Below are 12767 nucleotides of genomic sequence, written 5' to 3'. Positions count from 1 at the left end.
ATGGATGTCATCATGTTATTAAGAGAATTTTTTTAATCATATTTAAAACAAAAAAGGACAGATATTGTTTTTATGCAAGAAGCACATTTGGATTAAAATGAGTCTGAAAAATTGAAGAGAGATTGGGTGGGCCAAATATTTTATAGTACATTTTCATCCAGTAAGAAAGGAGTAATTATGTAAATAAAAAAATAATATTGATTTTTAAGAATAGATTTTTTTCAAACATTTTTCCCCCCAGGAGGATAGATAGCTTGTTTTAGATCCCAGTATGGAGGATGAGATGGTCACAATTGCTAACATATATGCTCCAAATGTAATATCACATGACTTTTTTGAGGAATTCTGTGATGTGATTAGAAAAACAGGGAATAGTAACATTATTCTAGGGTGAGACTTTAAATAAGTTATATATATATATTTATTGTTAAATCCTTAACAAGGCAAACTTAACGATTGATGTTTTGTTTGAGGAGCTGGGGTTAGTAGACATTGGGAGAATACTTCCTGCTTCTGAAAATGATTTTACCTTTTTCACCCACACTATGTACTTAAGAATAAATGAATTTTTAGTCTCTCATACTTTGGTGAGGTAAAAAATAAGGTCAGGTAACAAATTCTAGGATTGGAAATATTGTCATGTCGGATTATGCACCTGTGTAACTGGTAACTGCAACCAAAGAAACAGTACAGCGTTATCCAAGATGGTGCTTCAATGTTGAACAGTGATTCATCAGGTCTATGATAGGTGCATTTTATGAATTCAGTGAGGGATCAATAAATGACTCGTGGGATGCCTTCAAAGCCTTTCTAAGGGGCCTCATACAACATGGTTTGTTGAAAAATAAAATAGCATTAGCGGGAAATTATTATTGTGGATATTGAAGAGCTGAAAAACAATATATCCAACGGCCAGAAGCTGAAATATGGAATAGACTAATGAAACTAGAATAAGAGATGAATAATATTTCTCAAAAGAAAGAACAAGAACAAGAACAATCTTTATTTGTCACACAGCACACCACACTACAACACATGCTTGCACACGCACACACACACACACATGCACATGCTTTGGATGGTGGCCGGTGAAATGGTTCCTCTGCATTTGACCCATCCTGGCTTGTCCTTCCTCTGGGGACACAGCCAGGAGCAGTGGGCAGCATACGTGGACGCGCCCGGGGACCAGGTGATGAGTGTCCATCGCTGGTCGGACGATGATGTGTGCATGTTTTTGAGGGGGGTCCTTACTGACGTGAGGTGGAGGAAACCCCATGTGAGCACGGGGAGAACATGCAAACTCCACACAGAAAGGCTCCTATTTGGGAGATAACCCGCCCGGAGCACGGTGCCAACAGCGCTCCAGGTGGGAATCGAACGCAGGACCTTCTTGCTGTGAGGCAGCATTGCAATGCACTGCGCCACCCTGCCACGCAAGGTGCCGAATTAGCCTTGTTTTGTCCCAAACAAAATTATTTTGAACAAGGAGAGAGCAATCATTTTTGAGCAAGCAAGGTAAAGCGATTACAAGATCAGAATACCATCAACGCAATACTTACGAAGAATAATTAATAAACTTTGGATAAAAAGGAGGGATTACTATCAACATCTCAAGGAGTGGTCGAGGAGGAGTAAATGGAGGCTTTTTTCTCCTCTTAATGCTGCATTCACATGGAACACGCTAGACAGCAAACCGGAAGTCAGATTAGTGGGCATAACGGCAGACTGGCAGAGAACACCAGCAATGGTACACAACATTTAACAGGCAAAGTTAATTTTTTGTAGTCGGACCCGTTAGATGCCGTTTTTGGTGCCAGCACACCTCCAGCCAAACCTGCGTCTCTCTCAGTCCTTCCGCCTGCACCGGGGCAACAAGCTGCAGTGGCACGGTCGACAGGATCGGAAGGGACACGAGAAACGATGGAGCAATCCCCGCTGGAAAATCTGGTCGGCCACCTAACACAGATGCAGGAGGCGCACATGGCAGTCGTGCAGCAGCAGACCCTGACGCTTCAGGGAATGGCGCAGACCCAGAAAGCAGACCAGGAAGCCCTGCAGGAGCTGCTGCAGGACTGCCCATCGACCCAGGGTGAGCAACGACCAGAGACACTTGTTTGCAGTGCGGGAGGTACCCCAAGGCCTCCATGGGATTTTCTCCCTTTATACTCTAATTTGGCAGGAGACCCAGGGGGTGCTGGACCTAATTAAACTAAACTGGGAGGAAGAGCCCGGCACCAGTAACAATTCAATTCAATACGTTATGAACCTGCGAAGCAAACGCCACATCCTGGGTCACCTGTCACGGGAGAATTCGCTCCAGGCCCAAGAACATCAGCGGCAGCTGTATGACAGAGGGGCACGACTGAGAGAATTTTCACTGGGGGACAAAGTGCTGGCTTTACTGCCGACTTCCAGCTCTAAATTATTTGCGCGGTGGCAAGGACCCTTGATGGTCACACGTGGATTATAAGGGGTGGGGCGACTCAGGTTTACCACCTAAACCTCCTCAAAGTGTGGAAGAAGGGGGTGTCAGTTTCTCTGGCCACTTCAGTGATCGGGAGAGATAAGTTGGGTCCAGAGATTCCAAAAGCGACCATCTCTTGTCGGGCCAGGCGACGGATGTGACCACACGTTACAAAAACGGTTTGCTGACGTATTCTCTACCCTGCCAAGCCGCAATTTACTCATACAGCACCACGTGGAATCAAACCCGGGGGTGAAAATACACACCCTGCCATATCGCCTGCCCAAGCATGAACGCAAAACCGTGCATGCAGAATTGAAGGCCATGCCGGAAATGGGGGTAATAGAGGAGACTACCAGTGACTGGTGAAGCCCCATCATGCTAGTTGACAAGCTTGATGAGTCTCTTCAGTTCTGCATAGACTACCGGAAGGTCAGCCAGGTGTAAAAACTTCACAGGCATCCTATGCCCCGCGGGGGTCGACAAGCTTCTAGATCGTTTAGGCACCTCTGAATTTTTTACGACACTGGATTTAACCAAGGGCTACTGGCAGATTCCCTTGTCTCCAGAGTCCAAGGAAATCTCGGACTTCTCTATTCTGTTCAGGTTGTATTAATTTGTTAAGCTTTCATTCGGGTTGTTCGGGTCCCCAGCCACCTTATATAGCAACAATGGACCGGGTCCTGCGTCCACACACGGCATATGCCGTGGCCTACTTGGATGATGTAGTCATCTATGGTGACAGCTAGTGGCGGGACATGCAGCAGGTTGGAGCAATGCTCGAGTCCCTGAGTCGGGCAGGGCTCACGGACAACCCGAAAAAAGTGTGCGGTCTGGCTGAGGGAGCATTGGTATCTAAGAAACCACTTGGGTAAGGGGCAGGTGTGGCCCCGGGTAGTTAAAAGCGGTGATTGCTGCAAGTACGAGACCCAAGTCAAAAAAAGAGGTAAAGCGGTTATTGAGGCTGGTCCGTTACTAATAATGATAACTTCAGTTACAGAGTACCAATCAATAACAAGTGACAAAGTGATTTACAATAAAAACACTATTAAAATTAAGTAAAATCCAAAGACAAAACATATAAAACAAGATAAAATTATATGAATACTACAACAAATACCAACAGTTAAGAAAAAGCCAGATGATAAAATCAAGTCTTAAGAAGAGACTTAAAAGAGGACACTGAGTTTGTCTGCCTGATATCTCCAGGCAGGGAGTTCCACAGCTGAGGGGCCTGAACAGCAAAGGCTCGGTCAGCTTTAGTGACAAGTTGAGATTTTGGAACCATTAGTAGGGCTTGTTGGAGGATCTAAGGCAGCGATCAGGCTAGTAGTTAGCAGATCAGAGATGTAGGCAGGAGCCTGACCATTCAAGGCTTTTAAAACAAGCAATAAAATCTTAAAATAAATTCTCAAACTCCTAGGTAACCAGTGAAGGGATAATGTGATGGGTAATGTAGTGGCTTCTCTTAGTGCGTGTTAAAAGCCTGGCAGCAGCATTTTCAACTGCAGTCTTTGGATGTTTGGCCTGCTGATGCCGGAATAAAGCGCATTGCAATAGTACAGTGTGGAAGAGATAAAAGCATGGATGACATTTTATTAGCTGTCTCAGTTGAGCAAAGCAGGACTGCCCCACTTTGCTGACCTGAGTCTTTAGAGACAATTCCGAGTCAAAGATAACACCTAGGTTTGCTGGCCTCTTTTCACACATTGCTGGAAAAAGGTACACAGATTAGAGGAGAGGCTATTAAAACTTTGATTTCAACAAGGCAGGTTTAAGAGAAGAAACAACAGTTGTACCAGGCTTTTGTGGGACATACAAGTGGGTGTCATCCGCTTAGCAATGGAAATTGATGTCGTGTCTAAGCATGACTTGCCCCAGGGGTAGCATGTATATAGCGAATAAGAGGGGACCCAAAATAGACCCCTGGGGGGACTCCACAAAAGAGACGAGCACAAGAGGAGGAGGCATCTCCAAGCATGATAGAGAACAACTTGTTTCGACAGATAGGAGATGACCCAATTCAGAGCCACTTAACTGATTCCAACACACAGCAGTTCTTCAAGATTCAAGAGGTTATTCAGACGGCTGGTGAAGACATTATGGCCCACTGTGTCAAAGGCTGAGCTGAGGTCAATGAGAATTAAAATGGAGTAGTGGCGTGTGTCGGCTGCAAGCAGTAAGTCATTTGTGACCTTGACTAGAGCAGTCTCAGTGCTGTGAAATGAGTGGAAACCGACCATTTCTAAAAATAATTGAATGTTGTTCATAAAAGATATAATCTAGCCACTGGGGTTGCTGATGCAAAGCCAGTGTATCACCAGTGCCGGTCCCAAGCCCGGATGAATAGAGAGGGTTGTGTGAGGAAGGGCATCCGGCATAAAAACCATGCCAAATCAAAACATGCGGACAACAAATCTGATTTCCATACCGGATCGGTCGAGGCCCGGGTTAACAACGACCGACACTGGTGCCATTAGCCAACAGGGTGCCAATGGAAAGTGTGCTGCTGTCGGCCGAAGAAGAAGAAGAGGGGGAAGGGTTGTCCACAGACAGCAGGAGAGGAAGAAGGGTAGGAGAGTAGAGTTGAGAGTAGGAACTTTAAACGTTGGCACTATGAAGGGTAAATAGAGAGCTGGCTGACATGATGGAGCGAAGGAAGGTAGATGTACTATGTGTACGAGACCAGGTGGAAGGGGAGGAAGGCCAGGAGAATCTGAGTCGGGCACAAACTGTTCTACCATGGAGTGGATGGCAGGAGAAATGGGTTAGGGATAGTCTTGAAGGAAGAATGTGTCAAGAGTGTTTTGGAGGTGACGAGAGTGTTGGACAGAGTGAGCATGAAGCTGGAAATTGATGAATATGGATGATGGATGTGGTCAGTGCATATGCTCCCCAAGTTGGGTGTGAGATGGACGAGAAAGAAGAATCCTTTAGTGAGTTGGCTGTAGTGGTGGAGAGCGTCCCCAAAGGAGAGAGTGTGGTCTTTGGAGCAGATCTCAATGGGCATGTTGGCGAAGGGATCAGAGACATACAGTAGGTGACGAGAAGGTGATGGGTAGGTATAGTGTCAAGGACAGGAATGTGGAAGGACAGATGGTGGTGGATTTCACCATAAGGATGGAATTGGCTGTTGTGAATACGTATTTCAAGAAGAGGGAGGAACACAGGGTGACATACAAGAGTGGAGGAAGGTGCACACAGGTGGACTACATCTTATGCGGGAGGTGCAATCTGAAAGAGATTAGTGACTGCAAAGTGGTGGTAGGAGAGTGTGTTGCTAGGCAGCATCGGATAGTGGTCTGTAGGATGACTCTGGAGGCCAAGAAGAAGAAGAGAGTGAAAGAAGAGCCAAAGATAAAATGGTGGAAGTTGAAAAAGGAGGAGTGTTGCATGTAATTTAGGGAAGAGGTAAGGCAGGCAATAGGTGGGAACGAACAGTTACCAGATTACTTGGAAACAACTGCAGAAGTAGTGAGGGAGACGGCCAAGAAGGTACTCCGTGTATCATGCGGGAAGAGAAAGGAAGACAAGGATTCTTGGTTGTGGAATGAGGAAGTACAGGAGAGCATAGAGCAGAAGAGGTTGGCGAAGAAGAAATGGGATAGTCAGAGACATGAAGAAAGTAGACAGGTGTACAAGCTGATACAGCGCAAGGCGAAGCGAGAAGTGGCAAAGGAAAAAGCATACAATGAGTTGTATGAGAGGTTGGACATTCAGGAAGGAGAAAGGGACTTGTACTGATTGGCAAGACAAAGGGACCAAGCTGGGAAGGATGTACAGCAGGTTAGAGTGATGAGGAATAATGATGGGAATGTGCTGATTAGTGAGGAGAGTGTGTTGAGAAGGTGGAAGGAGTACTTTGAGGAGTTGATGAATGAAGAAAATGAGGGAGAGAAGAGTGGATGATGTGGGGATAGTGGATCAAGAAGTGCAGCAAATTAGCAAGGATGAGGTGAGAACAGCATTAAAGAAGATGAAGAGTGGAAAGGCAGTTGGCCAAGGTGACATACCTGGGGAAGCATGGAAATGAATAGGTGAGATGGCAGTGGTGTTCCTAACTAGACTGTTTAACACCATCCTGGGAAAGGGAGAGGATGCCGGAGGATTGGAGAAGAAGTGTACTGGTACCTATCTTCAAGAATAAGGGAGAGGTCCAGAGCTGTAGTGACTACAGGGGAATAAAGTTGATCAGCCACAGCATGAAGCTATGGAAAAGGGTAGTGGAGGCTAGGTTAAGAGGAGAGGTGGGGATCAGGGCTCAGTGAGCAGCAATATGGTTTTATGCCAGGAAAGAGTACTACAGATGCAATGTTTACTTTAAGAATGCTGATGGAAAAGTACGGGAAATGCCAGAGGGAGTTGCACTGCATCTTTGAGGATGTAGAGAAAGCATATGATAGGGTACCGAGAGAGGAAGTGTGGTATTGCATGGGGAAGTCGGGGGTGGCAGAGAAGTACATAAGAGTGGTACAGGATATGTATGAGGGAAGTCAGACAGTAGTAAGGTGTGCAGTAGGTATGACAAAGGCATTCAAAGTGAAGGTGGGATTGCATCAGGGATCAGCTCTAAGCCCTTTCTTGTTTGCAATGGTGATGGACAGGTTAACAGATGAAATCAGGCAGGAGTCTCCGTGGACTATGACGTTCGAGGATGACATTGTGATGTGTAGCGAAAGTACGGAGCAGGTTGAGGAGAGCCTGGAGAAGTGGAGGCATGCATTAGAGAGAAGAGGAATGAAGGTCAGCAGGAGTAAGACAGAATACATGTGCCTGAATAGGAGGGAGGGCGGCGAAAAGCAAAGAATGCAAGGAAAGGAGGTGGAGAAGGCGGATGGGTTCAAGTACTTGGGGTCGACCATCCAAAGCAGCGGAGAGTGCGGGAGAGAGGTCAGGAAGAGAGTACAGGCAGTGTGGAGTGGGTGGATACGAGTGTCCAGAGTGATCTGTGACAGAAGGGTTCCAGCAAGAGTGAAGGGGAAGGTCTACAGGATGGTAGTAAGATCAGCTACTGTATGTTGTACGGTTTAGAGGCGATGGCACTGACAAAAAGGCAGGTGGCTGAACTGGAGGTGGCAGAGTTGAGGATGTTGAGATTTTCATTGGGGGTGACAAGGATGGACAAGATTAAGTTTGGTGGAAAAGTGAGAAAGGCCAGACTGAGATGGTTTGGACACGTGTGTAGGAGAGATGAGAGTTACATTGGGAGAAGGATGCTGAGGATGGAGCTGCCAGGCAAGAGGAAAAGAGGAAGGCCAAAGAGAAGGTTTATGGATGTGGTGAGGGCGGACATGCAGGCGGTTGGTGTAAGGGAGGAAGATGCGCAGAACAGAAGGTATTGGAGGCAGATGATCTGTTGTGGCGACCCCCAACGGGAGCAGCCGAGAGAGAAATACTTTCATAAAAGAAATCAGTTGAGTGGAGAAAATGTTTACAAAATCTTTGATTTAAAAAAAATGGCAGCTTGGAGATGGGTCTAAAATTACTTTAAAATAGAAGGGGAAAATACCAGTAGACAGAGCAGTTAATAATCATTAAAATGTCTGGTCCGTCTGAAATTCAGCTTTTAAAAATTAAGTTGGAATGCAGTCTGAGAATGAGTCTGCGAATATTTAGAAATGTCCTTGCTCTGAGACTGCAGTTGGTCTATAAAGAGAAGCCGTTTTCGTAAGCTATTTACCAACAAGCATGCATTCGGCTGTCATTACTTTACTAAATAAAAAAAGTAAGGACTTACAATGTTGCAGAAATTATAGACCTATATCTTAACTCAGTATAGATGAGAAAGTACTGTCTAAAGTCCTAGCGAAAAGATTGGAGGTAGTTTTGCCAAGCTTGGTGTACCAAGTAGGGCCAAGTGGGTTTTGTAAAGGGTAGAACTCGGCTGAACCTACATAGGCTGTTGCACATCATGTGGGAGGTTAAGAATGATGCCGATCCTGTTATTGCCTTCTTGCTGGATGCAGAGAAGAAGCATTCAATTAAAATTTTCATTCCTCTTCTAGACCTTGAAGCAATTTGGTTTTGGGCCATCATTTGTTCAATGGGTGAAATTGCTGTATACGGACCCAATGGCAACTGTTCTTTTTAATGAGAAGATATCACTCTCCTTTAAATTAAGGTGTGGGGCAAGACAGGGTTCGCCTCTCTCCCAACAAATATTTGCAATTTTTCTAGAACCATTAGTGATTGCATTACATGCAAACCAAAATGTTAAAGGGGTAGTGGCACATAAAGAAGAACACAAATTGTTTTAGTATGCGGATGATACCCTCAGACAGCAGCACAGGCTATTTGCTCAGTTATTCTTCAGTATTCAGAGATTTTTAGCTATATTGTGAACTGAAATAAGTCAGAAACTATGCCATTATCTAGGATTTGCCCACCGGTATTCGAGACAAATGTCAATTTAGGTGGATGCCATCAGGTATGACTTATCTTGGTATTAAGCTTGTACTGGGACTGGAAGAGATAATGAAAGCTAATATCTCCCCTGTTATTCAAAATATACAAACATTTACAAACGTTGCTACAAAATTGGGCTAAAATTAATATTTCTCTTTAAATTAATTTTATCAAGATGGTAATAGCTCTTAAGATGCAATACCTTATTTATACGTTACCTATAGCATACATATCTTTTTTTTTCCCGTGGACTCCTGCCTGGATTAGAATTGAAGACAAAATAGTGTACCCTTCAACCTCTGAGGCCTTCCTGACACAGATGGGTAGAACAGTGCCATTTAAGAATCCTGTGTTCGCGTTTGCAAGGGAAACCTAGAGTCAAGCACACATCACATCATTTAACAAAATTCAATCATTTTCTAACACTTAAAGCTTTGGCTTGGTTTAATGGAAAATTCTTATGGATAAGCCTATCTGGTGGGAGTCTTGGATTAAAGCAGGATTTATTGTATGGCTAGGCTAGCTTATTTGGCTAGGGAGAAGGGTGGATTTACAATATATAAAATATATATATTTTTTAACAACCTCAAAATACTAAACTTTTGAGGTTGTTAAAAAAGTTATTTGTATATTTTAATCTGGACGGTAAACCGTTCTGCAGATTTTTACAGATTGGGTACTGTATTATGGCCAGCATCAAGACTAATCTTGAAGCAGTAACAGGGATTTAAGATTTAAAAAAAAAAAGGGGCATGTAAAAGGTGGTGCTTCAAGATATTACAATGATATCATGTATGTGACTAATTTGGAAGGACTTGTCAGTTGGGAAAAGTATGTGGACGAGGTAATTCCTGAGGATGATTGGGGAAAAAAGCTGGAAGATTCCTGGTATGGCTGCTCCCATGAAGCTCAATCATTTTATACATGACATTGTATAAAATCCTGAACAGAAGTTATTGGACCCCAAGTTAACTGTCCAGGCTGAAACTGATAAATAGTGACCTTGGTACATATGTTATATAAATCTGAGTAAACCAAATGTATGTGGAATGAGATGGTATTATTTTTAAGGTATTCAAAGTACACTTGATAAACACCCCAGCTCTATCTGTGCTTGGTCTGGTACCAAAGCACTGTACTTTATCAAAGCGTCTATGGTGTCGTTAGGCCACAACAACAGGGTGCAGCATAGATCTAAGACATTGGAAGTCAAATGTGCCGACCACTTTCAAGGAATGGTTTGAACAGATGTTCAGTATGGCGTCATATGAAAGGGTCACTTACAGTATAGAGTAGCAGGGAGAAAGGATATTTTCAACCAGGTTTGGAGATCGTTCCTAGTGACAGCGGATGAGATTACTTGATTAAAGTGGGATGGCGCCCTAATTTTAATGTTACATTGTGTATGAGGTAACTGTCAACTGTAACTAATGATTATGATAAGAGGCATGTTTTGTTATTTGTTTGTTTTGTTTCTCTCTCCCGTGTTTGTTTGTAATGTATGTTTTGCAAGGAGAAAAAAGGGAAAATAATTTTGACCAAAAAGATACATTCAGAACAATGATATGACGATATTAGATTGGGAGAGATGAAAATGTCTCCACGATCTGCCTTTACACAGGAATCATAAGTATCGTGCTACAGTGCACATTCTATCAGTTGCAGTTCTATGGCTCATACACGCATCCAAAGTTGTTTTTAAGGCTGCCCCCAAGTAAAGATTTTCCTAGTCGCCTATTAGTCGTCAGTTAAAGCCATTGGTCAACTAATCATTACACGTTTAGGATATTAATTTCATTATTTAAATAAATGTTTTTGTGGCATCAGCAAATGGTTTGAGTTACAGGGCTGAGGAGGAATGTTTTAACTACCATTGTTAATACAGTGCTACATTACAGAAAAATACAATACAAAATACAAACCTAATAACCAGCCAGCCTTTAAATATTAATTTAATTTACAAGCGCTGCATGTACCATGCACGCCGCCTGTTCATTACGCGGGTTAAACATTATATTGGTTAACTTCATTAGACCCTATTATTATTTTACTCATGTACACATTGAAATTACAAATAGACATAACTTGCACTGAAATGTGGCGTATGGAAGATCGTTTTCCCGGTGTCGGCATCCCCTCGTTAGGGTCCATTCATTAGCCACATTTCTCGCGGCTATGGACTATTACTCGCTGCGCCTTCCCCATCCCGGTCCGGGATCGCGGACAGCCACCGGCTTTACACCGCCCCTCCAACTCCGACCAAGGCCACAGACTTGCTGCGCCTTCCCCGTCCCCGGCCCCCTGGGGCTCGGGTGCACCACTGGCGGGCCTCCGCCCAGTCCGTCAGGACATTTAAAATACAATTTGGTAATTGAAGAACGTGATTAATGGTTTCAAATGGCTGTTAAAATATAAGCAATATTTTTTATAATATACACCACATTTCGCGTAATGTGCATAATGTGTCAGTGTTGTGCCAAGTTCTGCTTGCCTGTCAAGAATTACATGCACAGTGGGGAGTGCACTGCTTGTTGTTCCCGTGAGGTGCAAGCAATTCTCGGCCAACTCGCCCACCCCTACCTGGTAGTGAATTTTGCCATTTGTCTTTTTATCGCCCTGAGAGCGAGTTGGTCCAAATGCCCTTGCGTCATGGCACGGGACAGACTTGAACCTCCTTTTATAGTTTTTTCATCTTTAAATAAACCAAAGCTGCAGCCAACTCCTCTCACTGTCGCAGCCACGCTTCTTTCACAGCCGCCATTGTTGTTCTACTCTTTTATTTTGTTTCTGGCTACTTGCTATAGAATCACTCTGCAACCCCGAGTGGCACGGAATGATACTGTATATAAAGAAGTTCTCCAGTGGTTCTTACGTCTTTTAAAGTATGCCTCCAGCTTTACTTTTAGAAGTCGTGGCCAAGGTGACAACCATGCCATCACCTTTTGGTTGCCAAGACTGACAAAACGGTTGCCAAATTTGAAAAATGTTATAATCAAGCTCAATCAAGAGATCAATAGATAAATCAATGGACTGATTTCCAAAAAGAGAGCCATGTCTACCATGCTGGTCGACAACAAGGCATCCATACCGCACAAGATAGTTGACAATGGCCTAAATGGCCAACAGTCATTGTCGAGCACTGACAGTGGTCTGCTCAGTCAAAATTCTGCCTGGATAAAAAGGTTGATTTTTACCCTTGAAATTTACATAAAATTAATAAAGGTTGATAAAGAAATTACATTAAATTCAGAAGAAAACAATTCCATTCTCCCACTTTGGTTGAATGGCAAGAAAATTGACATACATCACTTTGTTTTGCATCCCAAAATCTGCTGCATTTGACTGCACAACTGATATGCTAGAAATAGAGAGTAAAATTAATCTCTTTGAACAATTAAATTTCAGTTAAATATGAATTAATTACATTTGTTTTTAGTTTACGTGTTTTTGTTCCCCTAAAAACATTGTTTGTTAGCAGTTTTCGTTTCCATGCCTCTAACCGGTTATGAGCCCTGCTTTAAGCCTCCGTGCCAAATAAGGGCCCAGAAAATGAGTGTCACGCACCTCAACTTGCATGCTGAGCCTGAGCTGTTCCCTCTCCTTGTGTTCCAGAGCCTTTGTCAGCTCCTCCACCTCGCTGAGGACAGAGGCCTTGCGTAGCTCAGCACGCAGCTCTACCACTTCCCTTTCCAAATCCAAGCAAGCTGCATAAACACACAAAAGCATAAAAAGCACACACAAAGAAATCTTACAGTGCCTAAGATGCACACTCAGATTGCTGTTTGAGAGGGCTTACACAGGTAGGAGAAGGGAAGCAAACAATCAAAAAACAGGAAGTAATGCAACTTGAATTTCCTTTGCAAAACCTCCAGAAAGGCCGGCTGAGTCATTGTTTTAA

The 12767-nt window shown here is 43.6% G+C and overlaps 1 protein-coding gene across 1 annotated transcript in view; it reads right to left on the bottom strand.

The window, feature by feature from the left end:
- The window catches only part of cep128 (centrosomal protein 128), a 106305-nt gene that overhangs the window by 82009 nt on the left and 11529 nt on the right, over window positions 1-12767 (bottom strand). Inside the window, exon 11 of the mRNA XM_079996610.1 lies at window positions 12434-12573. Within this exon, the coding sequence (XP_079852736.1) occupies window positions 12434-12573 (140 nt within the window). The remainder of the gene's footprint in view (window positions 1-12433; window positions 12574-12767) is intronic.

Source organism: Zeus faber (assembly GCF_960531495.2).
Source record: "Zeus faber genome assembly, chromosome: 2".
In the NCBI taxonomy this organism is placed as follows: domain Eukaryota; kingdom Metazoa; phylum Chordata; class Actinopteri; order Zeiformes; family Zeidae; genus Zeus; species Zeus faber.
This window is presented reverse-complemented; position numbering and strand designations above follow the sequence as displayed.